The following is a 25946-nucleotide window of genomic DNA, read 5'->3' on the forward strand; positions in this document are numbered from 1 at the left end:
GCAACTGCACCCTGAAATCTCCTTCCTGCCAGGAGGGGCCACTGTGTATTTACTAAGCGGGGCGGGTGGTGGGGAAGGCTGGTGTTCTGGTGAAGGAGCAGCCGTGGACTGAGAGCTCTTGGAGTGGACCCAGAAACTGCCCATGCATGTGGAGGAGCTGGAGCTAGGCTCCTCTCCCACTGCTCCCTCGTGGTGGGTAGGGCTGAGGGCTCTGCATGCTGGGAGGAGGTAAGAGATCTTGCCTTGCCATGCCAACTGTCCCTGCCTCCTAGCCCCACCCACACTTGCCCTGCTCACTGGCCCCGCCCATTTTCCAGTTCCGTATCCCAGTTGCTGGAGTTCAAGATGAGACTGAGGCACCTGATGCTTATAGTACCCTCCTCTAGTGCCCTCTGACAGCCGAGGGCTGGGTGTGGAGCAGCTAGTAAGGCATCCGGTTCCCCGGATGTGGTGTCCAAGGGGTCACAAGCTAGATTCTTGGGTGCACGGGGTGGGGCTAGTCTGTGTTCTCATGGGTCTGTTACCCTGGAAGTTTGCAGTCAGCAGGAACAAGAGGAGATAAGAGGAGCCTAGACACAGTTGCTCTCCACTGTGAGGGAAGCTGTGGAGGGTCTGCATGTGGGAAACTCAGGGAGAAGCTGCTGTGCCCTCTGAGGGGGTGGGGAGAGAGCGGGGCCAGGTAGAGGAGTGGGGCAGGGGGATGGGAAGCGAGAGAACAATAAGAAACACCTCAAAGGAAAGGATTCCGGGAGCTGGAGAATGGAGGAAATCCAGCATACTAAGTCCTGGCTCTCTGGCCTGATGGGAGGGCCGTGGACACCAGTGCAAAGGGGAGACCATTTAGAAGGGGGCAGGGTTTGGCCCTAAATTGAGGGGACTTGATGGCTGCTTGATAGAAGGTAGTCTTGCTTATGTCAGATCCCCTGGACATCATGTGGGAACACAGGTGTCCCCCCCCAACCCCTCCCCGCCCCAGCCAGTATTTGCAGTTCTTAGAGCCTCCAGGAGTCCCGTGCTTTGAGAGGCCCACTGAAGCCCCTGGGGCTGGGTGGAAGAAAAGGGTGGACTTTGGGGCAGCAGTCCCATAGAATGGGGGCCTCCCCCAAATCTTCCTAAATCAAACACTCCTCAATTGACCCAGCATCCCTTCCCGGCTCCAGCCAGCTTTCACTTTGAAACATCACACCTTGTCACAAGCTAACCTGATGCAACAGCAGTTTGATGTTTAGAGAATCATTTTTCTAAAACCTGTCAGGCATTGAAGACACAAGAAGTAAAATCAGAACTTGCCTCCTCCTGTCCAACCATGAAAAAGACCTGTTTTCCAACTGCACACAGAGGAGATGGGCCTGGAGTGAGGCTGAGGGACAGAGCCTCCTGGCGGGGCGGCAGGGGCCCATGAGACACAGCTGAAGGGACGGTGTGCAGCCCAGTGCCACCTGTCAGCTTGGCCCTGTGCCCTGGGGCTGGTGCCTGAACTGAGAGCACCCCTGGCAGAGATGGGCTGGAGCCAGAGTCCCAGCCCCCTAGCTGACACATGTGTCTCGACCTGCACCTGCCGGCGTCTTCATCTGCAAGGCCTCTCGTGCTGTGTTCCTTCCTGTGGGGGAAATAACACCTGATAAATCAAGGCAGCCTCCCAATTCTGAGCGCTGATTATTTTTCTTCTGTTTTTATGTGCCGGATTTATATTTCAAGCATAAATGTGTAAAGTCACCCATTCCTTCCCCCACAAAACAAAACAAAACAAAACAAAACAAAACAAAACAAAACAAAGCAGTGTTATAAGCCTAGATGTTGGAAAACTTGAGGCCCCTTAGGCTGGCCTGCAGTTTTGTGTCGTTGGGTGTCGATGCTAGGGGCTCCCACTGACAGCCACTTGGTTTAGATATAAACACAAAGTGATATTTAAATAAATGCTTCTGTGTCCCCTCCAAGTGGCCCAGTCTTCCCAGGCTGGACGGTAGGCTGCCCGCCCCACTTCTTAACACTCACCGCAGACTCTCCTAGAGGGGTCCTGTGTGGTGGGAATGACCAGGAAGCCCCTCTGCCTTTTCTTCTCCCCTCCTGCAGGCACCTGAAGGAGATCTCAGAGCTGCAGAGCCAGCAGAAGCAAGAGATCGAGGCCCTGTACCGCCGCCTGGGCAAGCCACTGCCCCCCAATCTAGGGCTCTTCCACACAGCACCCCCTGCCGGCCGCCGGAGAAAGACCAGCAAGAGCAAGCTGAAGGCAGGGAGGTTGCTGAACCCGCTGGTGCAGCAGCTCAAGGTCGTGGCTTCTAGCACAGGTGGGCCCTGTGCCCTCCTGGCCACGCGTGGGCAGGGGCTGGGCAGGGAGCGGGGTAGATGGAAGGTAGGCACCCATACCTGGATGAGCACTCCTTGACTCTCCTTTCATGGGAGCGGGGACACCGCTGTGGGCTGTGGGGGCTCGGGCCTCTGCCCCATGCTGTGGCGAGAGGAAAGGACTGTGAGTGGGCAGGCCTGCTCAGAGCCCTTGGCCACCATGGGCTACAGTGTGCGAGGGAGGAGGAGGAGGCTCAGGTCTCCAGAGCTGAGGGCCGCTGTCCCCCACCTGCTCCCTGCAGGGTGCTGCCTGGGACAGGTCCGCTTCCTCTGGCCCTGATTCTCAGACATATGTCACCTGCTGAAAGTGGGGGTCAAGCACCTGTTTGGGGGGAGGGGAAGGGTGGTGGGGACCCCTGGCCCTTAACCATGATGCTCGGGCACTGAGCGTGCATGCTCACCCCGAGCCCCCTCACTCTGAGGTGGAGAGCCAGGGAGCTGAAATCCTCATTTGCACCAGATGAGAAGCTGGCAGTGAGCTGGTCACAAGCCATCATCCCTCTTGGTGTGGCACGTAACCTGCAGGGCACACGTCCATGAAATGCAAGAATTACACAAATCCCATGCCAGTGCTCAAAGCTAACAGGAGACTAATTAGAGTAAGGAGGAAGTTTACAGGCCGACTTTGAGCCCAGGTGTGCATCTCCAGATGTGCTGTGGTCCTTTGCATTTGTGCAACACAAGCCCGGCACGGTGTTGGGTGACTGGGCATTGTCTTTCATCTTCCCAACACCCACATGGGCAACCCCGCCACACGCCCAGTGCCTACTCAGCTTCTTCAAGGTCACCCAGCAAAGAGCAGGGAGGACAGATGCACCCTGTGCAGGCTGGTCTGCCCTGCGGCACCTTATCGTGCCTGTCCCCCTTCTCCCCACCCAGGTCATTTGTCAGACTGCAGCAGAGCCCCTCCTGCCAAGGACCCCGCCAAAGCCGGGGCGGGGCCCACGGCAGCATCAGACCCCTGTGGGAAGGCAGTTCAGACCCAGCAGCCTTGCTCGGTGCGGGCCTCCCTGTCTGCAGACATCTGCTCCGGCTTAGCCAGTGACGGAGGCGGAGCGCGTGGCCCAGGTGATTCCCAGCTTGCCGTCTCTGAGCATGTGCTAGCTACGTAGGGCCCGTGTGGTGTAGAGGGGTGTGAGCTGTGGCCAGACCCCTGAAGGAAGTAATCGTAGATATAGCCTGAATGAAAAGAGTGGATGACCCCCTGTCAGCGAGTCCTGCTGTAAGCGGCTGGGAGAGGCGTGCCTGGCTAGAGCAACCTAGTGAAGGCACCAGGACCACTGAGTGGTCACACGTGGTTTCTGCTGTGTTGCTGTGCGCCGGCCCCCGGCGCCGCCCCGCCCCCCCACTAAATACAGGTCCTTCTGTCAGGAGGGCTGTTGGGGGTCGAGGGCACAGCTCTTGAGCTGGGAATTTGGCCTTGAGGAGGAATTGCCGTGGACGCAGCAGCTGTGATGAGGTGCTTCCCACGCCATCTCTGTCCAGAGATGTGGTGGTGACAGCTGCCGTGTCTGGTCCCTAGCCCGCCCCGCCCCCTCTCCTGGGGTCCGCTTCTTTTCCGCTCCAGTGCTTCCTCCTTTTCATTATGTGGTCAGTGGCTGTGGTCCTCTGGGCTGGGCTAGGTGCAGCCGTGGATGCTAAGTGACGAGGCTGATGTGGCTGGTGGTGTAGGAGGAAGCCCAGAGACTGTACTTGATTCCTGTCTCTTTGTTTTCTTCCCTCTATATTCATTTGCAGGCTGGACGGTTTACCACCCAACGTCTGAGAGAGTGACCTATAAGTCTAGTAGCAAACCTCGCACTCGATTCCTCAGTGGACCCGTGTCTGTGTCCATCTGTCTGTATTTGTTCTTTTGTATTTTACCACCTCCTGGCCCTTGGTTTCTCCCCCACCCCTCCCTGTCTTCATTACCTTTCATACATTTTGTAGGGTGCCAGTCCTACCCCACTGAGCTCACCTAATTCAGTATTGAAAGTGGAGCCCTGTGCACACCCACCCTCTGGGCCCAGAGAGCAGCAGTGCATGCTCTCGGCTCCTGTCTGGGCACCAACAGCATGTGCAGTGCCTGCCCATCCCGATCTCAGTGCCCCGCCCCAGGCCCCCTGCCAGGCACTCTGCATTTCTCTCGTCACTTGTTTTGTTTCTATTTGTTACATTGGACGTAGTTTTATTTCTGTTGCGACTGTGGCAGATGTACACGTCCACTGTCCCCAGGTCCAGTGACAACAAAAAACCAGTCCTGACCTCCTCTAGACGCATGGTGTGTTTCCCACGTGTCTGGACTTTGAAGACATGCATATAGTGAGCCGAGACAGTGCTAGAAGGTCACTGGAGGGTGTGACTTCTGTCCACGGGCCGTGTCACAACACCCAGTACTGTCCATCCACTGCCCGCTCCCTGCATGTGGAAACGCTGAGAACGAGCTCCAGCTAGGACGCCCCAGCCCCTCTCTCCACTCTGCTCTGGGAGGAGTGACTCCCAGCCTCCCTTCGGGTTCCCTCTCTGGGCCTGGCCCCTCCTGGCTGTCTCTCTAGCTCCTGCACTTGAATTGGTGCATCTCCCTCTTATGGACCCCAGAGATTAAGTCAATTACGCAGTTCCTCAAAGCCCTGCGAAACCAAAACTCAGCTCTAGTTATCCTCAGAGTCCCTGGAATGCCCTCCTAGAACCCAGGACTCATGCCCAGGAACGGCATATCTGCTCAGGGCCATCCAAAATTGTTTTCATCAGTCATATCAATTGGCAAATGAATCAGAAGCTGTGGGGTTTTCAGGTTTTTTGTTTTTTAACAGAAAAATTAAGCTTTTTACCAGTTGGTTTGGACATGCTGGTTTGGGGCACATGGTTTTTTGCTCGTACAATAAAGATACATTGTGCTTGTTGGGACCTGAGGCCACTTCCACAGTAGGTACCCATCCCCATCCAAGGGGCCACGGCATCCTCCCCTGGCAGGCAGGGCAGGTCAGAGCCCAAGACCAGAGAGAAATGCCCAGGCACTGCCCTGCGCTCCTCAGTCATTGCCAGGTGGCTGGCTTGGCTCGGGGTGTCACTGGGCTGTTGGTTAGTCGATGAGCTAGGTGGTGGGGTGGGTGTGGCTGTTCCTCTCCTGCCTGTGTGTGCGCAGCTATCGTCTGGGAAGCCGTAGTGGGAGGGCACCTGGGTCTTCAGGCATCTTATGCTTACACAGGCGACTATGTCCCTACAGGTGGGCCCCTGGCCAGACATGGGAAGCACGTTGGAGCAGGTGGTGGTTTCCCGGGGTACTTGGTACAGCCTGTGCCTGCGCACACACCAGGCCTGCCCCTCAGGTCTTCCTGTCTACTTTTGCACCTGCCTGGTTTTGCTTTCTCTAGGGGGTTTTCCTTTGCCTTACTATTACTTATTGTTCCCAGATAAAAGAACAGTGTGAGGCACAGCAGGGACAAAGAGTTCAGGCTTTGCTTTTGTCCCTGGCTAGGAGGACAGGATGTGTGAGGCACAGAGTGGAGGGAAGGGGCCTGGGCTGGCCGGTTGGTGTGGTGATGGCACCTGCGGGTCTGCTGGGCTTTGTTTCCTCCATGCTGTGATATGCTGCTGCTGTTCTCTGCCCGTTGTCTTCAGGCACATCTTGGCTGAGCTCCTAGTCTTTTCAGGATGCAGGGTCGCCCCACTGGCTCTGAGGTTGCCAGTGAGGAGACTGCTTGGCCTTGGCCCCCTTGTTCACAGCCACAGGGACCACTGCTGCTCTAATGGGGCGGGCTGAGTCAGAATAAACACACCCTCTTTCTGGTTCTGACAGCCATCCTGCTGGCCCCCAGGGCTCCTCCTGGAGCCACTGACTGCTGGTTCCTGGGTGACCAGGGAGTGTGTAGCTGTGAAAGACTGGAGGGGAGTTCAGAGCTGGTTAGAGAGGGCTGAGAACTTGGCCACAAAAGGAGGAGCGAGCTGGAACTTGGGTTCTGAGAGCCACAGCTATGGGGTGCAGGGCAGCTGGCCAACGCAAGCTGAAGTAGGGCCAAGAGAGGTTTTCAGTTCCCTGTCCTGAAAGGAACAGGAAACAAGGTTCTGGGAAAACAAAATCTGAAGGACAGGAAATCCCAGCTTCTCTGAAACTCAGAGAAGATGAGGGAGGTCAGGATGGGTGGTGGCACCTGGGGTGGAACTGTAGGCAGCTCCAGGGGGCAGGGAGGTGACCCCATGTGGGACAGGCAGCCAGGCCCACAACATGGCGCATGGGGAGGTCACAGACTCCTCAGGGTGGGCAGGCCCTCAGGAGGGCAGGAAGGAAGAGGCAGAGCAGAGCTGGGCGCAGCCCCTACAGGACCCCTCCTGTGCCAGTGAATGGTTTGGGCAGCTTCAGCTGGGTTGTAGAAACAATGGTGTCTACTGTTCTGTTGGTCAGAAGTTGTTCTCAGACCCGTTGACCCTCCTCACCCCTGGCTTTTCCTCGTCTGACTAGGGGCAGTGGCCAGTATCCTCCAGGACCTTTCTGTGCACATGGAACCTTGTGTTTTTCTCATGTCTTCGGCAGCGGGCCTGGCGTCCATACTGCAGCAAGTTTGTCTCTGGGACCCCTGCTGTCACTCTGTAGCACCCGCCCCTCAGGCTCTGCCATCACCATAGTGGGTTGTGGGAGAGGGCCCTGGGGCAGGGAGGACACCCTCCCACGCAGCCCTCCACCATGCCTGAGTCCACCCAGGCGAAATTGGTGAGTGGCTTGCACAGCAGGTTGTCCAAGGGACTGGCCCCTGTACTTCGGAGACCTTGCAACCCAGGCAGTGATGTTCAGGTCGAAGTCACCCCAGGGCAGAGCCAGGACGCATCTGCATCCCAGACAAGTTTTGGCACTATTCTCAGCTTGAGAACTTGGTGGCTCAATACATAGACCCCTGGAATGGTGCTCTGGTGCTATCCACCTATTTTCTGTGCCAGGTCGAGCACCTAATGCCACAGCCGGTATAAGGCCGACCATCGGAGATATGCCTTTCGTCATGGGTGGGGCGGGTGGGGAGCCCCGGGTGGTCTGCCCTGAGGCTGCGGCCCCACAGTTCCTCATGACCTTTGTCAGTATTTGAACACTGTGATAAATGGCAAATGTGGGGATGGCTGTAGGTCCTCACCCATTTTTTAAGCAGTCTGTCCTCATCAGATGCCCTTGAATTTGAGGCATCCAAAGGCCTGGGGTGGCGGGAGCCGAGCAGGCTGGCTGTCCCCGCCAGGAGCAGCCCCTGTTCTTATGCCAGAGGGAATGTGGGGGCCTCGCCTCACTGCAGGCCTGGGTGCTGCCTGAGACCCTGGTCTGGCCTCGGGGGCAGGAGGCTGGCTGCTCTGTGGGGTGCTGCTGTAGGCATTCTGCACAAGGACAAGATGCTAGGTCGTCCTGTGTGCTACCCTTTCAGTTCCCAACACTGGGGGCCATCGAGTCCTCCACCCCAGCACCTGTCCCACGTGGACGCTTCCCCAAGTAGTTCTGGAGCCTCGGACTTCCCAGAGCTTTGGCCAAGGACAGAGTCCTACAGGAGAAACTACTTTCCATGGGAAACCAGGGTCTGGGCTGGTTCGAACCATCCTGCCCCATGTGGGTCCCGTGTGGGTCCCTTGTAGGCCCTGTGTGGGCCCTGGCAGGCATCTTTGCGTTGCTGCCTTACTGTAGCTTGGTAGCTTTGTGGGCAGGAACCAGGTATCGTATACAGCAGCATGGAGTGGGATGAGCGGGATGGGGCGGGCCTTGTCCATCAGATACCATCTGTGTGGTGGGCAGTGGGGCAGGCACCAGGCCAGGTCACAAACACTGTGGAAAAGTTGAAAGGGCAGGGCTGTGGCTTGAGTGAGGGCTGGTCATCAGCCACATGACAGCTGCTGAGCTGTGGCTCTGTACTCAGCTGGACAACATGATCTCAGTGTGGAGGGCCCCAAATCCAGCTGATTTGTGTTGAAAGGCCAGCCTAGAGGGCCAGGAGCCATCTGCTCCGGTCGGCTCGGGTCTGTGTCAGGCAAAGGTGTGTGGGCCATGTGGCTCTCTAGCTCCTAGCACCGTGTCCTGATGGCTGATGGCCCCAACCCTAGCTTCCCAGCAAAGTCTGTCTGGGGCCTGATCGCAGGCCCAGGCCCCTTCTGGCAGCTCTCAGCAGGCAGCTGGCCGTGGGTGGTCCTCTCGTGGGTGTTTTCCTTCCCATGAGGATGACGGGAATCAGCCCTGAGCCCAGGCCTCACCCGGCAGGACCAGAGCAGCCTTTTGAAAGAACACGCCACCTTAGGCTGCAGGACCTGGCAGGGTGTTTAGTCCATGTTCTCTGTCATCTATAGGAGACTGCTGTGGTTTAGAAGAGGCTCCAGCCACACGAATCTAGCAGGGAATGTGCACTTGCCTGGCACCCTGCAAAGTCACTGAGCCTGAGGCCCTCCTCCCTACACCAGGCGGTCCCCAAAGAGTCCTGTGCTCCTAGTAGGGCCCCATCTGGAACGCGACCAGTCAAAGCCCTTCAGCGCCAACACCAAGTCAATGGGTCTGGACTGCCTGCCGCTCGGCCCTTTCATTTTTATTTACACATTAGAGATCCCAGCAGAATATCACCTCCCTCTCCCCAAGTCCATCTCAGAACACACAGGATGAACTAAAATTCTGAGTCCAGTGCATACAGCTCTTCTGCAAGGAGCCTGGGTCGACCTTTGCCCCTGTCCTCAAACACAGAGGGTAGCTGCTTGTCTTCCATGGTGGGCTGTGACACCCTCCCGGGAGCAGCGTGGCTGTGCAAGGGTCCTGGCGGAAGCAGACAGACGCTCCGTGATAGCGCAGTCTTGCTCGGTGACCTTGGGGGCTCCTGTGCCATGCTTGCCTGTCCTACCTCTGCCTACCCCGCTCCCTGGGAGGCAGGATAAACCGGCTGTTGGGGTCCCTCCTGGCTGACACATCTGCCCTCCAGTTGGGCACTGACTGATAGGTCACACCAGACAGACACTACAGTCAGCGTGTCGCCTGTCGGTCAGCACGGATAGTCTAGGGATTGCAGGATCCGGCAGCCCTTGGTGGAGGTCCAGTGACCAGGAGGCCTTGCCGTGCCCTGGTGGACAGGGAGTACCGGATGAGACTGAGTGTAGCAGGGAATCAGGTCAGCTCAGCCTCCTACCTCCCTAGCCAGGACCCCTTGTATTTCCTCCTTGACACCCACCACTGTCCTGGTCAGGGCAGCTGTCCGAGATCCAGGATTGGCCTCAAACCTGCAAAACAATGTATCTTTTTGCACTTGGAAACCCTCTCATGGGCCTCTTGGCCAGGCAGAGTCAGGCCCTGCTCTAGTAAGCACACTCCTGGCTGACTTCAGTGGGGTTTCCTGCCTCAACCAGTGAGGCTCCCTGAAGCCATTTTAAAGCCAAGCTGTATGCTTTACCTTTTTTTTGTTTGGTTTTGTTTTCTTTCTTTTTTTAAAATTTTTTATTATTATTATTAATTTTTTTTATGACTATGCTTCTAGAGACACACATACTTCTATCTGAAGCTTGGGGCTTGGTCCTGCACCTCCACCCCTCGGCGAAACTCGTGTGAATTGCACATTGACTCGGGGATGCAGTGAGCCCTGGTGGCTGGTCCCTTCTCTGAACTGCTGGCCTGTGCTCCTCCTCGCACACTAATGACTTTTGCTTAAAGTGTGGTGGCTTGTCCCCGTGTGTGCTGTCCTGCCTAATCCTGTGGTCTTGTGTCGTTTCTTTTTCCCTTGCAGGGTCTGCCTTGAAGCGTCTCTGTCTAGGCAAAGAGCACAGCAGTCGTAATTATCGGGTTTCTTTACCCCTTGTCCGCTCTCCATTGCATGGGCTTTATTGTGGCTAGTGCACATCAAGGCTTCTGCGGCCAGGCCTGGAGCCGCGGGCCAGCGGGCAGGCAGCTGTGGGCCTGCTCTGTGCCCACCCTCCATGGTCACCGCCTGGTCTCCACCTGGTGGGACAGCCCCCTGCAGGTGCCCCTTTGTGTCCCCTAGACTTTGTGCATTCTCACCAGTTCATATCTAAACAGGCTCTGCTTGTCCGGAATGATACACATTACCAATCGTTAATTGGCTCCTTTTCCAAAACCATAGGGATGAGTGTTTCCTTCAAGTGCTAAAGATGAGTGCGCCCCTACCCCTTTCACCCCCACCCCCACCCCCGAGGAGAGATGCCGGGACAAAATGGGTATCAGTCCACCTGGGCCGCCCACTGCTCTCATCTCGTGCCTTTTTTTGTTTTTTTCCTTTTTTCTTTTCTGGCTGAAATGTTCATGTAGCTATACCTCTGTATGTGTAGAATCTCATCACTAACGTTTAACGGTTTGTGTCTGTGCTTTGTCGTTGCTAGCCACTAAAGTAGACTACATTTTGCAATGGCTTGTTTGAAGAGATGGTCATTAGGTTATTGCTTTTTTAATGCAGAACATTTAAAAATTGGCTTATTCAAAATTGCCAACCAGGAATTATGTGTTGGAGGGAGGGGGGGGACACAGTTTTTTAAAAAGTCAAACATCCTATTTTGGTCATTGAAAACAACTCTTTCAGTGAAGTGGCGAGTGCACTCGTCCTGGTCCCTCTCTGAGTCTCAGCCGTAGGCCTCCCCGGCATCTGGCCCTCCCAGCTCTGCCTGGGTGCAGTTCCTGTGTCTTAAGTTCCAAATCTCCAGGGCCTTTAAATTCATAGGAACGCCAGTGTCCTAACCTATTGCCATCATTTTCCCTCCACTGGAAGAACAGCGGGAGCTGCTGTGTGCTGAGCTCAAAGCATTGACCCCTCTGATCCTCGTGTTAGAGCTAAGAGTGCAGGGGCCTGAAGAGTTTAGCCCAGTCTGTGCCAGCCTTCCTGAGCGCTCTCACTGGGGCCTAGTGGGCCCGAGCGGTATGGGCACAGGGTGGATGCTGAGTGATGCCGCTGGGTCCTGTTCCCGTGCCTGGCTATGAGGCCCAGTTCCCTGTGGCTTGTGCAAGTACTCCACTGTGTCTAAAGCTGGCACATGGTCCCCTCAGTGCAGACCATCTCCTGAAGCAAGGTGTTGCCTGGCCTAAGCGAGACCATTGTGCAAATGATTGCAAGTTGGCCATGGTGCTGGCGGGCGGTGTCACCAATGCTGGCCTGTATGTGCCTCCCCAGGGTCCTCCACCAGCAGCCTGGTCCCAGGCCCCGAGCCAGGTCCCCCACCCGCCCTGCACGTCCAGGCTCAGGTGAACAACAGCAACAACAAGAAAGGCACTTTCACTGATGACCTTCACAAGCTGGTGGACGACTGGACCAGCAAGACAGTGGGGGCTGCTCAGCTAAAGCCATCGCTCAACCAGCTGAAGCAGACGCAGAAGCTGCATGACATGGAGGCCATGGCAGGCTGGCCCCCAGGCCCTGGCGAGGTGCAGGCCGTAAGTGGGGCATGGCGGGGTCAGGGACAGGGAGGGAGCGAGGCTGCAACCCCAGATCTCAGCAGAGCAGCAGCACCCACGGCCACCCCTTGTTGGGCTTTAGCTCAGGTGTGCCAAGACCACGTAGAGCGGAAGCCAGGGGCTGCTGCCTTAGGTTTTGTCGTGTGATGCGTTTCTGTGTCAGGACTGCCAACTTCAAACCTACGTGAAGGAGTATTTTCTCTTTTTCAGTCTTCTGGAGGAATTTTTACAAGACCGTTATTTCTTCCTGAAATGTTTATCAAAGTTCACTGGTGAGACCATCTTGCCTGGGAGGTTTGTTTTTGTTTTTTTTGAGTGTGAGAAGGTTCCCCTATGACCTTTTATTTTGAAAAATTCCAAACATACAGAGGAGTTGAAAATTCTGCAGTGAACCCACTATCTGATACCCACTACCTGTACATTGTGGTTGACATTTTGCCGTTTTTCTCACCCATCTGTCCATCCCTTGAGGGTAAGGTTTTCTTTATGGATTCAATTTCTTTTATAGTTTTAGTACCATGTTGCGCTCCTCTTTCTGTGCAGTTCTCCTTTTCTAGCAATTGGTACATCTCTAAATTTATCTAAGTTTTCAAGTTCATAATATCTTTTTTCACAGTTTGCAGGATTTGCAGTGATGTCTAATTTTTCATTCCTGATGTTGGTGTTTTCTGCATGTGTGGGCTCTCTTCTTACGTAGTCTCTTTAGGAGTTTATAAAATTTATTAGCTTCTTCAAGGAACTCATTTTGGTTTTGATGATATTCTTTATTGTATATTTCATTAATTTCTTTTATTATTTCTTTCCTCCTACCTTTGGGTTACTTTTTTTTTTAAGATTTTTATTGGGGAATTGGGGGATGGGAACAGCGCTGGGGAATTGGGGGAAGGGGAACAGACAAGTTGCTGTCCTTTTGTTCTTCAGTCTAGTTGTGGAGGACGTTGCTTCACTGGCCTAAGTTGGCACCACCGTTGCTCTGTTCCCGGGAGAGGCAGATCAGTCGCCGGCTTCTGGACGGCTGCTCATGGCGGCTGTTTGGCCACTCACGCTGGCTGCTGGCTACACATGGTAGCCCATGGCAACCCACTGCAGCAGTGACTGCAGCTTACACCATCGCCGGCGACTCACGGCAGCCCAGCTCCAGGTTGAGCTGTTGTTCAGCATCTTAGCTGTATAGAGCAGTGTCACCGGCCCTCATATGTGGGATCTGAACCGGGGCCCTCTGGCGTCCCAAGCCAGCTCTTAACCAATACGCCACTTGGCCGGCCCAAAGGGTTACTTTTTTGTTCTAGAAAGTTTCCTGAGATGTGCATTTTATTGATTTCCAGCCTTTCTTCTTTCATACTGCAGGCTTCAGGCTATAAAATTCCCTCTAGTGGTTCTACCTGCTTCCCAAATGTATTGTTACATGGTATTTTCTTTGACCTTCAGTTCAAAATGTTTTGCAATTTCCACTATGATTCTAAGTAATGTAGTTATTAATTTCCTCGTGATCTTTTTATTACTTTTATTAGCCTAATTGCACTGTGACAAGAGAACAAATTTTGAGTGTTTTCAGCTTGTTAAAATTTGCCGGGACTGGCTTTTTGATCAAACTTGTCAATCTTGGTTCACTGCTCCATGGCTGTCTGAAGTCAGCCTCTTTATTCCCTCTCACACCCACATTCCCAGTCTGAACCTACCCTATTTCTCTTTGGAATGACTGCAGCCCCTCCTGACAGCTACCCCTTCATCAGTCTAACTCAGGTCCATTCTCCTTTATTCTGCAACAAAGTTGAGAATCCTCCACATGGCCCCAAGGCCCTGTGGAATCAGTGCCTGAACCCTGGGCAGGCTTGGGTCAGCTCTGCTGCCTGGACCCCCCACACCGGCTCTCAGCCTGTGCTGGGCCATGCTCCATCTGTCAGTCCTGCTGATCCTGTTGTTCAGATGGCTGGGATTCTTACTAAAGTTTTTGTTTGTTTGTTTGTTTGTTTGTTTTGTGGTAAATCTATAGAACATAAGATTTACCATTTTAATCATTTTAAGTGTATAATTCAATAGCATTAAGTATTGGGTTGTTGGAAAAGTCATGACGTATTTTGTCTATGTTTTTCAAAGGTCATTTATTTATAAAAAGAACAAATATCAATCAGTGATATATTGCCCATTTTGTTTGATAACCTTTTGCCATCTTTCAGTGAGCTTTATAATTCCTTGTTCATAGAAGGACCTGTCTTTATTTGTGAAAAACTGAACAAGGTGCTGATTTACAGCCTCATGTCAATTGAACGTTATGCCACGCAAGGAGTTTTGAAGAGAGTGAAACAAGTGGAAGTCTGACAGTGCAAGGTCAGGCGAGTATGGTGGACGTGGCAACACATCCCATCCAAGCTCCAATAATTTTTGACAGGTGATCAAACCTGTGTGTGGTCTCGCGTTGGCGATGAAACACAACTCTTTTACAATTAACAAGCTCTAGACATTTCTGGATGATGGATTCGTTCAAACTGTCTAATTGCCGACAGTACACATTTGAATTGATTGTTTGGTTCCTTGGTAGGAGCTCGAAAAACACGACACCTTTAAAATCTCACCACACTGAGAGCATAACCTTTCTCTGATGAATGTCTGCTTCTGATGTTGTTTGAGGCAAATCATCACATGGGGACCAAGACCGTTAGCACATCACATTGTTGTAAACAATCCACTTCTCATCACCAGTTATCAGTCGCTTCAAAGAAGGATTGTTTTCCTCACGTTTAATGACCATATTGCAGATGTTTATACGCGCCATCAAATGAACTTCTTTGAGTTCATGCGGAACCCAAATATCGAGTTTGTGTACATATCCCAGCTTCTTCAGGTGGTTGTGAAAGCTTGAATGATGGATGTTCAATGTTTCTGCAATCACTTGTGTCGTGTAACATGGGTTTGACTCGATCAATGCCTTTATTTTGTTGTCATCAACCTCGGTGGGCCTCCCTGACCGAGGAACGTCATTGAGATCAAAATCACCAGCGTGGAATTTCGTGAACCGTCATTGGCACTGAAGTTCTTGTAGAGCATTGTCACTGTAAACTTGATGCAACTTTTCACAAGCTTGACGCGCGTTCTTCCCTTTATGGAAGTAAAACAGGAAAATATGGCAAAAATGCAGTTTGGTCTTCCATCTTCAACTTGTTGTAAAATCTCCAAAGCTCAGCCAAATTGCTCAATTTTTTTTTAGAATGAAGCTAGAACTGTCAGCTGACAAATGACATACCAATAACAAAGATGCGAATGACTCTAGTACTTCCAAAAATGAACTAGTGCCATCTGTTGCAAACATGTGTCATGACTTTTCCAACAACCCACTATATTCACAGTGCTGTGCATCCATCACCACTTATCCATATATAGAACTTTTTCATCATCCCAATTAGAAACTACTCATCAAGGAATGACTGTCCAGTTCCCTCCCTCTTGCAACTCTGGCTGTCCAGTTCGTTAACTTGTATTCCACTTTCTGTCTGTAGGAGTTTGACTATCTAGGTACCTCATATAAGTGGAATCATATAGTATTTGTTCTTTCCTATCTGGCTTATTTCACTTAACATAATGTTTTCAAGGTACATCTGTGTTGTAGCATGTTTTAAAAGTTCATTCTTTTTTTCCCATTTTTTTTATTGTGCTAAAGTAACACATAACATAAAATTTGCCATCTTAACCATTTTTAAATGCCAGTTCTGTAGCATTAAGTACATTAATATTGTGTTCAATCATCACCACCATCCAGCTCCAGAATTTTTTTATCTTGCATAACTAAAACTCTGTACACTCATTGAAAGGTAACTCCCTACGCACCCCACCCCACCCTATGCCCCAGCCCCTGGCAACCGCTATTGGACTTACTGTCTCTGAATTTGACTACTCTAGGTCCTCATATAAGTGGAGTCATACAACATTTGTTTTTCTATAACTGGCTGACTTCATCTAGCATAATGTCCTCAAGGTTCTATGTGTCAGTTTCCTTCCTTTTAAAAGCTGAATAATATTCCTTGTGTGTGTGCCATATTTTGTTTATCCATTCATTCATCCATGGACACTTGGGTTTAGCTATTGTGAATAATGTTGCTATGAACGTGGGTGTACCGATATCTTTTTGAAACCCTGATTTCAATTCTCTTGGGTATATACCCAGCAGTGGAATCGCTGGATCATGTGGTCATTCTATTTTATTTATTTATTTTTTTAAGATTTTATTGGTGAATTGGGGGAGGGGAACAGCATTGGGGAATCGGGGAAGGGGAACAGACAAGTTGCTAGCCTTTTGTTCTTCAGTCTAGTTGTGGAGGACATCGCTTCACTGGCCCATGTTGGTATTATCATTGCATTCTTCCCGGGTGAGGCAGATCGGTTGCCGGCCACTGGACGGCCACTCATGGCAGCTCTGGGCAGCTCACACCAGCTGCCGGCCGCTCACGCTGGCTGCCAGCTACACACGGTACACACGGTAGCTTATGGCAGCCCACTGCAGCAGGGGCTGCAGCCTATGCCGTGGTCGGCGACTCACAGCAGCCCAGCTCCGGTCGAGCTGTTGTTCACCATCTTAGCTGTAGAAGACACACCATCACTCACCCTCATGTGGGATCCAAACCAGGGCCTTGCTGCTCAGAGCTGGTGTCCCAAGCCAGCTCTTAACCAACGCACCACTCAACTGGCCCGTGGTCATTCTATTTTTAATTTTTTGAGGAATTGCCAAACTGTTTTCCACAGGGCTACACCATTTTATATTCCCATCAACAGTACACAAAGGTTTCAGTTTCTCCTCATTTTTGCCAATACTTTTTGTTGTCTATTTTTTTTTTAATAGTAGCCATCCTAATGGGTGTGAATGTGTATCTCGTTGTAGCTTTGATTTGCATTCATATAATGATTAGTGATGTTGACATATTTTCATTTGTACATCTTCTTTGGAAAAATAACAATTCAAGTCCTTTGCCCACTTTTGAATGGCATTGTTTTTTGTGGTTGTTCAATTGTAGGAGTTCTTTATTATTAATCTCTTATCAGATATATTATTTGCTCCCATTTTATGGGTTCCCTTTTTACTCTTATGATGACCAATTATCTATTTTTTTCTTTTGTTGCCTCTGTCTTAGGTGTCATATCCAAAAAATCATTGCCAAATCCAATGTCATGAAGCTTTTCCCTTATAATTCCTTCTAAGAGTTTAATAATTTTAGCTCTTATTTTCTTAGCACTTTTACCTACTTTGAGTTAATTTTTGTATATGGAGTTAGGTAAGGGTTTAGCTTCATTCTTTTGCATGTTTTCCTAGTAGCATTTGTTGAAAAGACTGTCCTTTCCCCATTGAGTGGTCTTGGCACCCTTGTTGAAAATCAATTGAACGTATCTGCAAACGTTTATTTCTGTATACTCTATTCTAGTCCATCGTTCTGTATGTCCTTTTGCCAATATCATACTGTTTTTATTTCTGTAGCTTTGTGGTAAGTTTTAAAACCAGGAAGTGTGAGTCCTACAACTTTGTTTTTCTTTTTCAAGATTGTTTTGGTTACTGGAGGTCCTTTGAAAATCTTAATGAAATTTAGGATGGACTTTTTATTTCTTGAAAAAATGCCATTGAGACTTTAATAGTGATTGCATTGAATCTATATATCACTTTGGGAGTATTGACATATTAACAATACTAAATCTTCCAATCCATGAACATGAGATGTCTTTCCATTTGCTTATGTCTTCTTTAATTTTTTTTAATGATGTTTTGTAGTTTTCAGTGTGCTTGTCTTTCAACTCCTTAAATTTATTCCTAAGTATTTTATTCTTTTTTTATAGTATTGTAAATGCAATTTTTTTCTTAATTTTCTGTTCAGATTGTTCATTATTAATGTATAGAAATACAACTGACTTTGTATCCTGCAATTTTGCTAACATCATGCATTAACTCTAACAGGCGTTTGGGGTTTTTTTGGTGGATATTTTTTTAAGGATATCTACATATAATATGATGTCACCTCTGAACACAGATCATGTTACTTCTTGCTTTCCAGTATGGTTGACTTTAATGTTGTTGTTGTTATTATTATTATTATTATTATTATTATTGCCTAATTTTTCTGGCTAGAATTTCTAATACTATATTGAATAGAAGTGGCAAAAGCAAGGATCCTTGTCTTAGTCCTGATTTGAGAGGAAATGCTTTCAGTCTTTCACAATTGAGTATAATGTTAACTATGGGTTTTTTATATATTTGGCCTTTATCGTATTGAGGAAGTTCTGTTTTATTTATACTTTGTTGAATGCTTTTATCATTTGAAAGAGTGTTGGATTTTGTCAAATGCTTTTTCTGCATTAATTGAGGACATCATATGTTTTCCAATCCTTCATTTTATTAGTGGTGTATCACATTGATTTTCATATGTTAAACTACCTTTGCATTCCTGTGATAAATCCCACCTACTCATGGTGCTACTCCTTCTAATATGCTATTGAATTCGTTTTGCTAATGTTTTATCGAGAATTTGATATCAGTATTCATTAGGGGTATTAGTCTGTAATTTCTTTTCTTGTGATGTGTTTATCTATCTTTGATATCAGGATAATGCTTGCCACATGGAATGAGTTAGGAAGTGTTCCCACCTCTTCAACTTTTTAGAAGAGTTTGAGAAGGATTGGCACTTTTTCTTCTTTAAATGTTTGGTAGAATTCACCATTGCAGTCATCTGGTCCTGGGCTTTTCTTTGTTGAGAGTTTTTTTTATTACTAATTCAATCTCACTATTGTTATATAGCTCTATTCATATTTTCTGTTTCTTTTTGAGTCAGCTCTGGTAGTTTGTGTGGTCCTAGAAATTTTTCTATTTCATGTAAGTTAACCAGTATACTAGCTAAAACTTTGTCAATTTGTTGATCCTTTCAAAGAACTAACTTTTGGTTTCACTGATTTTTCTCTCTGGTTTTTCTATTTTTTATTTTGTTTATTTTTATTATGTTATATAGTTAGGTTATTGATTTAAGATCATTCTTCTTTTTTAATGTGGGTATTTACAGCTATAAATTTCCCTGAGAATTTCTTTTTCTTTATCGCAAATTTAGATGTGTTGTGTTTTCCTTTTTGTTTGTCCCAAAGTATTTTCTAATTTCCCTTGTAATTACTTTTTTGACCCTTTGGTTAAGAGTGGGTTAATTTCTGCACATATGTCAGTTTTCTAGTTTTCTTTTTGTTATTGATTTCTAATTTTATTTATTGTGTTAGAAAAGATACTTTGTATGATTTCTATCTTTTAAAATTTATTAAGACTTGTTTTGTGACCTAACATATGACCTGTTCTGGATACTGTTTCATGTGCACTTGAAAAGAATGTGTATTCTGCTGTTGTTAGGTGGGAGTATTCTGTAAATGTTTGTTAGAGCTAATTGGCTTATGATGGTGTACAGGTCCTTTCTTTCCTTGTTGATCTGTCTGGCTGTTCTGTTCTTTATTGAGAGTGAAATATTGAAGTCTGCAACCCTTAATGTAGAATTGTCTGTTTCTCTCTTCAGTTTTCTCTGTGTGTACATCATATAATTTGGGGCTTGGTTGTTAGGTGTGAATATATTTATAATTGTTACATCTTGATGCATCAATTTATATATATATATATATATATATATATATATATATATATATATATAAAATGCCCTTCTTTGTCTCTTGTAACCTTCCTATGACTTAGAATGTATTTTGTCTGATAATAAAATAGCCACCCAGCTCTCTTTTTCTATCCTTTTAACCTCTTTGTGTCTTTGTATCTAAAGCGAGTCTCTTACAAATAACATGTAGATCAACCAAGGTTTTTATCCATTCTGCCAGTCTCTGCTTATTAATTGGAGAGTTTAATCCACTTACATTTAAAGTGATTGTGGATAAGGAAGGATTTCTGCCGTCTAACAGTTTTTTGTATGTTTCATAGATTTTTATTACTCAGTTCCGCCATTATTGCTTTTAAAAAATGTTTGGGGTTTTTTTTGTAGTGTATAATTTTGATTCCCTTTCTCTTTTCTGTATAAGTTATTTTCTTATTGGTTGCCTTGGGCATTACAATTAACATCTTATACTTATAACAACCTAGTTTGAATAATACCAACTTTGTTTCAATAGTATATAATCACTCTGTTCCTATACATCTCCATCCCTCCTCCTTTGTATTGTTTTTGTCACAGGTTGAAATTTTATATGTTGTGTGCACATTATCATAGATTTGTAATTATTGTTTATTGCATTTGCTATTTATTTATTTATTTATTTTTAAAGATTTTATTGGGGAATTGGGGAAGGGAAACAGTGTTGGGGAATTGGGGAAGGGGAACAGCCAAGTTGTTGTCCTTCAGTCTTAGTTGTGGAGGGCTCAGCTAGCTCAGCTCTAAGTCCAGTCGCCATCCGGCCGCCGGGATGGCAGCTCACAGCCACTCAGCTCAAGGTGCCGTGTTCAATCTTAGTTGTGGGTGGGCACAGCTCACCATCCCATGTGGGAGTTGAACCGGAAACCTTGTTGTTAGGAACGCCTACTCTCACCAGCTAAGCCATCGTGCCACCTGTTGGCAGCTCAGCTCGGGCCCATGTGGGAATCGAACCAGCCCTGCCTTTTAAATTATATAGGGGAAATAAGTGATTAAAACCAAAACTACAATGTGTTTACCTATGTAATTACCTTTTTTATTTCTTCATATGGCTCTGAGTTACTACCTATTATTTTTACATTTCAGTTTGAAGGACTCCCTTTAGCATTTCTTATAGGGCAGGTCTTTTAGTAACAACCTATCTTAGTTTTTGTTTATCCAAGAAACTTAATTTCTCCTTCATTCTTGAGGGATCATTTCATTAGATGTAGATTCTTGGTTGATAGTCTTTTCTTTTTGTGCTTCAAGTATTTTTTCTTTCCCATCATTCTCTTCTCCTTCTCAGTTGCCCATAATGCATATATTGGACTGCTTACCAGTGTCCCACAGATCACTTAGGCTCAGTATACTTTTCTTCATTCTTTTTTTCTTTCTGCTTCCCAGACTTGAGATTTCGTAATTTCAATTGTATGGTTTCAATTTGACTGATTATTTATTCTGCCTGCTTATATCTGCTGTTGAGCCCCTCTTGTGGAATTTTAAATGTCAGTTATATTTTTCAGTTCTAATATTTCTATTTGGTTTTTCATATAATTTCCATCTCTTTATTGATATTTTATGATGTTCATCTATAATTTTCCTGGTTTCCTTTTTGTCCATAATTTCCTTTAGCTCTTTGAACATATTTAAGACAGCTGATTTAAAGTCTTTATTTTGTAAGTCCAAAGTCTAGGCTTCCTCAGGAACAGTTTCTGGTATTTTTTTCTTTTGTATCCTCCATACTCTCCTGTTTGTTTGGATGATTTGTGATTTCTTGTTGAAAACTAGACATTTGACTATTGTAAGTAGTAGCTCTGGAAATCAGATTCTCCTTTTCCCCAGTATTTGCTGGTTTTGTTTGTTGAAGGCTTAGCTTATGTTCAACCACTGTTTTTTTTTGTTTAAGATTTTTTTTTTAATTGGGGAATTGGGGGGATGGGAATAGTGCTGGGGAATTGGGGAAGGGGAACAGACAAGTTGCTGTCATTTTGGTCTTCAGTCTAGTTGTGGAGGATATTGTTTCACTGGCCCAAGTTGGCACCATCATTGTGTTCTTCCCGGGCGAGGCAGATCAGTCGCCGGTTTCTGGACGGCCACTCACTGCGGCTGCTGGCCGCTCACGCTGGCTGCTGGCTACATACGGTAGCCCATGGCAACCCACTGCCACAGGGACTGCAGCCCACGCCGTCGCCGGCGACTCACGGCAGCCCAGCTCCAGGTTGAGCTATTGTTCAGCATCTTAGCTGTGGAGGGCAGTGTCACTGGCCCTCATATGTGGGATCCGAACCGGGGCCCTCTGGCGTCCCAAGCCAGTTCTTAACCATCGCGCCACTCGGCCGGCCCTCAACCACTGTTTTGACTGAGATTTTCTCGAACACCAGGAGCTCAATTTGCCTAAGCTTTTACTTCTTGCTTGCATTGAGACCGGTAGTGAAAGCTTAGGGTCTTCTCAAGCCTTTTCTGAACATGCATCCTGCTCTGGGCATGCACATGGCTTTCTCAATTCCCTAGTACACAGCACTTTTAAATGCCCTAATTTCTCAAAGAAATTTTCTGTCATGCTTTTCTACCCTGGCTTTAGGCAGTCTATGTATGTCTCAATCATAATATTTGGCCCCAGGTAACTGTGGATTTTTCGATTGCCTTACCATATTTTTGAACAGTACATACCACTTTTCTTCCCTGAGAGAGTTCCAGATTTGGCCAGACAGAGATGTACACTTTGTGTCAGTTCTTCAGGTGGCCCCCAGACAAGTTAGGAGAGACATACAAAATAATTTGTGAGTAAGATCATCTCTGCTCCCGCCAGAACAGGGTACCACACTGGGAATGCCAGCTGCCTTCTTCAAGACAGCTGTAAAGCCAGGGAGTGGGTGGCCCAAGACCAGTAAAAATACCGTAGTGCTTTCCTACTTTTTAAAATTTGCTCTTTACTTTATTTGCCTTTTACTTCTACTTGATTGCCATAAACCTTTAGCTGTTTTCTGGAGTTCTGATAAAGTTAGTTCTGACTGTTTCTGGTTGTTTTTTCAATGTTTCTGTGGAAGGATGGAAGTTTGGAACTGCCTACTCCATTTTGCTGATATCACTCTTAAGGAGTTTCTCTGTCTTTATGCATATTTTATCAGTTATTGAAAGAGGAATTTAAAATTTTTCCATTAGGGTTGCAGGTTTGTGTATTCTTTAAAGTAGATCTGTTGATTTTTGCTTTATATATTTTGAAACTATGTTATTAGTATATTCAAATTTAGGTTTACCATGTCTGACTTGTAAGTTGAACTTTTTTTAACATTATGAAATTATGACCTTTGCCTTTAAATCTACTTTGTCTGAAATTGCTATAAGTATGTTAGCTTGTGTTGGGTTATTATTTACATGGCGCATGGTTTCCCATTCTTTCTTTCTATATCCTTATTTTTTATTTATTTACTTTTAAACAATCAGCTTCTTTGTTCTGAAGACTTGTTTACTATAAATTTCACACATTTGTTATTTTTAATTTTTCAATTACAGTTGACGTTCAATATTATTTTATATTAATTTCAGGTGTACAGCATTGTGGTTAGGCATTTATATAATTTAAGAAGTGTCTCCCCCTGACTAGTCTAGTACCCACCTGGCACTATACATAGTTATTACCATATTATTGACTATATTCCCTATGCTTTACTTGACATCCCTATGACTAATTTGTAACTACCAATTTGTACTTCTTAATCTCTTCACCTTTTTCACCCTGCCCCCCACACCCTCTCCCATCTATCAACCTGATAAATCTAGTACCTATTGACACCATACATAGTTATTACAATATTATTGACTATATTCCTTACGCTATGCCCTACATCCCCAGGATTACTGTGTAACAACCAATTTGTACTTCCTAATCCCTTCACTCTTTTCACCCATCCTTAACCCCCCTCCCATCTGGCAACCATCAAAATGTTCTCTGTATCTATGAGTTTGTTTCTGTTAGATTCCACAGATAAGCAAAATCGCATTGCATCTCTCTTTCTGTGTCTGACACTCAGCACAATACCCTCCAGGTCCATCCATGCCACCCCCGATGGTGAGAATCCATTCCCTTCCATGGCCGAGCAATATTCCATTGTATATATGTACCACCTCTTCTTTATCCATCGACAGAAACCCAGGCTGCCTCTTGGCCATTGTAAACAATGCTGCAATAAACATATGGATGCGCACATCCTTTCAAAGCAGCATTTTGGGTTTCTTCAGATAAATACCCCAAAGTGGAATTACTGGGTCCTTCTTTATCTCGTGTTATAGCTTTTGTTTTAAAGTCTAATTTGTCTGGTATAATTATTGCTGCCCCAGCTTTTTTTATTTCATTTCCATTTTCATGAAGTATCTTTTTCCATCCCTTTACTTTCAGGCTGTGTCTGTCTTTTGATCTGAAGTGAGTATTTTATAGGCAGCAAATGTAATGGTCTTGTTTTCTTATTCGTTCAGCTACCCTATCTTTTGATTGAAGCATTTAACCCATTTACATTTAAAGTAATTGTTGATAGATATGTTGTTATTGCCATTTTATTATTCATACTTTTTATTTATTTTTCATCTTAAAGAAGTCCCGCTAACATTTCTTATAATACTGGTTTGGTGGTGATGAACTCCTTTAGCGTTTCTTGTCTGGGACTTTTTTTTATCATCTCCTTCAATTTTAAATGATAGCCTTGCTAGATAGAGTAATTTTGGTTGTAGGTCCTTGATTTTTATCACTTTGAATATTTGATGCCAATCCCTTGTGACCTGCAAAGTTTCTGTTGAGAAATCAGCTGAGAGTCTTATGGAGGCTCCCTTGTAAGTAACTAGTTGTCTTTCTCTTGCTGCTTTTAGGATTCACTCTTTGTCTTTAACCTTCGCCATTTTAATTATAATGTGTCTTGGTGTGGGCCTGTTTGGGTTCATCTTGTTTGGGACTCTGTGCTTATTGGGCTTATATATCCATATCCTTTGCTAGGTTAGGAAAGTTTTCAGTCATTGTTTCTTCAGATGGGCTCTCGATCCCTTGCTCTCTATCTTCTCCTTCTGGTACCCCTATGATGCAAATATTGGAATGCTTGATGTTGTCCCAAGGTCTCTTGAACTATTCTCATTTTTTTGGATTCTTTTTTCTTTTTGCTGTTCTGATTGGGTGTTTTCTTCTACCTAATATCCCAATTCCCTGATTCGATTCTCTGCTTCCTCTAGTCTGCTGGTGATTTCTTCTATTAATAGTGTATTCTTCATTTCAGTTATGGTATTCTTTACTGGCTGGCTCTTTATTATGGTTTCTGTGTCCTTTTTTATCCTTACTATCTATTTGTTGAAGTTCCCACTAAGTCCCTTGAGCATTCTTATAACTATTATTTTGAACTGTGTATCTGGTAGGTTGCTTGCCTCCATTTCTTTTAGTTCTTTTTCTGGATTTTTCTCCTGTTCTTTCATTTGGGATGTATTTCTTTGTTTTCTCATTTTGGCTGCCTCTCTGTGTTTGTTTCTATGTAATAGGAAGATCTATTCCGTCTCCCAGTTTTGGCCAGGTGGCCTTATGTAGTAGGTGCCCTGTGGGGCCCAGTGACATGTCTTCCTAGTCACGTGCATCAGGTATCCCAGGAGTTTCTCTTGTGTGGGTTTTGTGTGCCCTCCTATTACACTTACCTTGACTGCTGTTGGCATGTCAGTGGGTGGTATTGACCCTCAGGCTGACTGCCTATCAGGTTTGGCCACATCCACAGCTTATGAGCTGCTGTTGTGGGAGGCTTACCCTATGGAGCCGGATTCACCCTAGTGGGCTCTGGAGCCTATTGAGACGGTCCTTTGGGTGTGTTACTTGTGGGGCTAATTGGGTGGTGCTCTGCTGTGGTCTGAAGCCAACCTCCAGGTATGTTGGCTCTGGGCCTTTTTTGGAGGGGCTCCAGTGCAGGCCCTGGTCAGCCACTGCCTGTGACCAGATGGGACTACCTGGTAGGAGCTACTAAGAGATCTGTGATTGGTTGATGACTGTGCTAGAACTGGCGGTGTGTGGGAGAGACCACACTGAAAACCCAGAAGGGCTGCCACTAGTACCTTGCCTGGGGTAGCTCTGCAAAAAGCCCAGGGTACCCAGAGGTCTGCTGCCACCTGCCCACTCCCATAAAGCTCAGCTGGTTATAGAGTCTCTTGCGGCATGTGAGTTGCTTGAGGCAGGATCTCAGGGAGTCACCAGGGTGGGATGAATGGTGTTCACCAGGTTAATGTAGATTTTGGTTTGGTGCCAGTGCTGAGCTTGGAGCTACTCAGCGAAAGTCTCAGAGCACACCGAGGCCAATGGCTGCCCACCTGGGGCCCATGGACCCCCAAGAGTTGTCCAAGAAAGAGTGCAATGTTGGTGGGGCTGGCTGCTTGCTGAGAAAGTGCCTTTGGCATTGCATGAGTTGGGTGTGGTGGGGTCCCAGGGAGTCACCAGGCCAGTGCAGATTCATATTTGGCCTGTGGGGGAGGGCTCAACACAGGAAAGATGGCGCCGGCTGCATGGGAGAAGGACTCTACACAGGGAAAATGATGACTGTCCCTCCTGTCCTCACCTTGAAGACACACAATTCAGTCTCTCCTCGTATATCTCTGACACC

The 25946-nt window shown here is 47.1% G+C and overlaps 1 protein-coding gene across 17 annotated transcripts in view; it reads left to right on the top strand.

The window, feature by feature from the left end:
- WNK2 (WNK lysine deficient protein kinase 2) overlaps positions 1-25946 on the top strand; it is a 119454-nt gene that overhangs the window by 87956 nt on the left and 5552 nt on the right. For 11 of the 17 annotated variants that reach the window (XM_019630959.1, XM_019630968.1, XM_019630969.1 and 8 more), the window contains 5 exons: positions 2074-2288; positions 3226-3414; positions 4084-4182; positions 10044-10088; positions 11436-11695. In XM_019630959.1, coding sequence (XP_019486504.1) covers positions 2074-2288; positions 3226-3414; positions 4084-4182; positions 10044-10088; positions 11436-11695 — 808 coding nt within the window. The remainder of the gene's footprint in view (positions 1-2073; positions 2289-3225; positions 3415-4083; positions 4183-10043; positions 10089-11435; positions 11696-25946) is intronic. The other 6 variants (XM_019630966.1, XM_019630967.1, XM_019630961.1 and 3 more) reach the window with 5 other exon arrangements.

This window comes from Hipposideros armiger, unplaced genomic scaffold (genome assembly GCF_001890085.2).
Source record: "Hipposideros armiger isolate ML-2016 unplaced genomic scaffold, ASM189008v1 scaffold_967, whole genome shotgun sequence".
NCBI classification, from domain to species: Eukaryota; Metazoa; Chordata; class Mammalia; order Chiroptera; family Hipposideridae; genus Hipposideros; species Hipposideros armiger.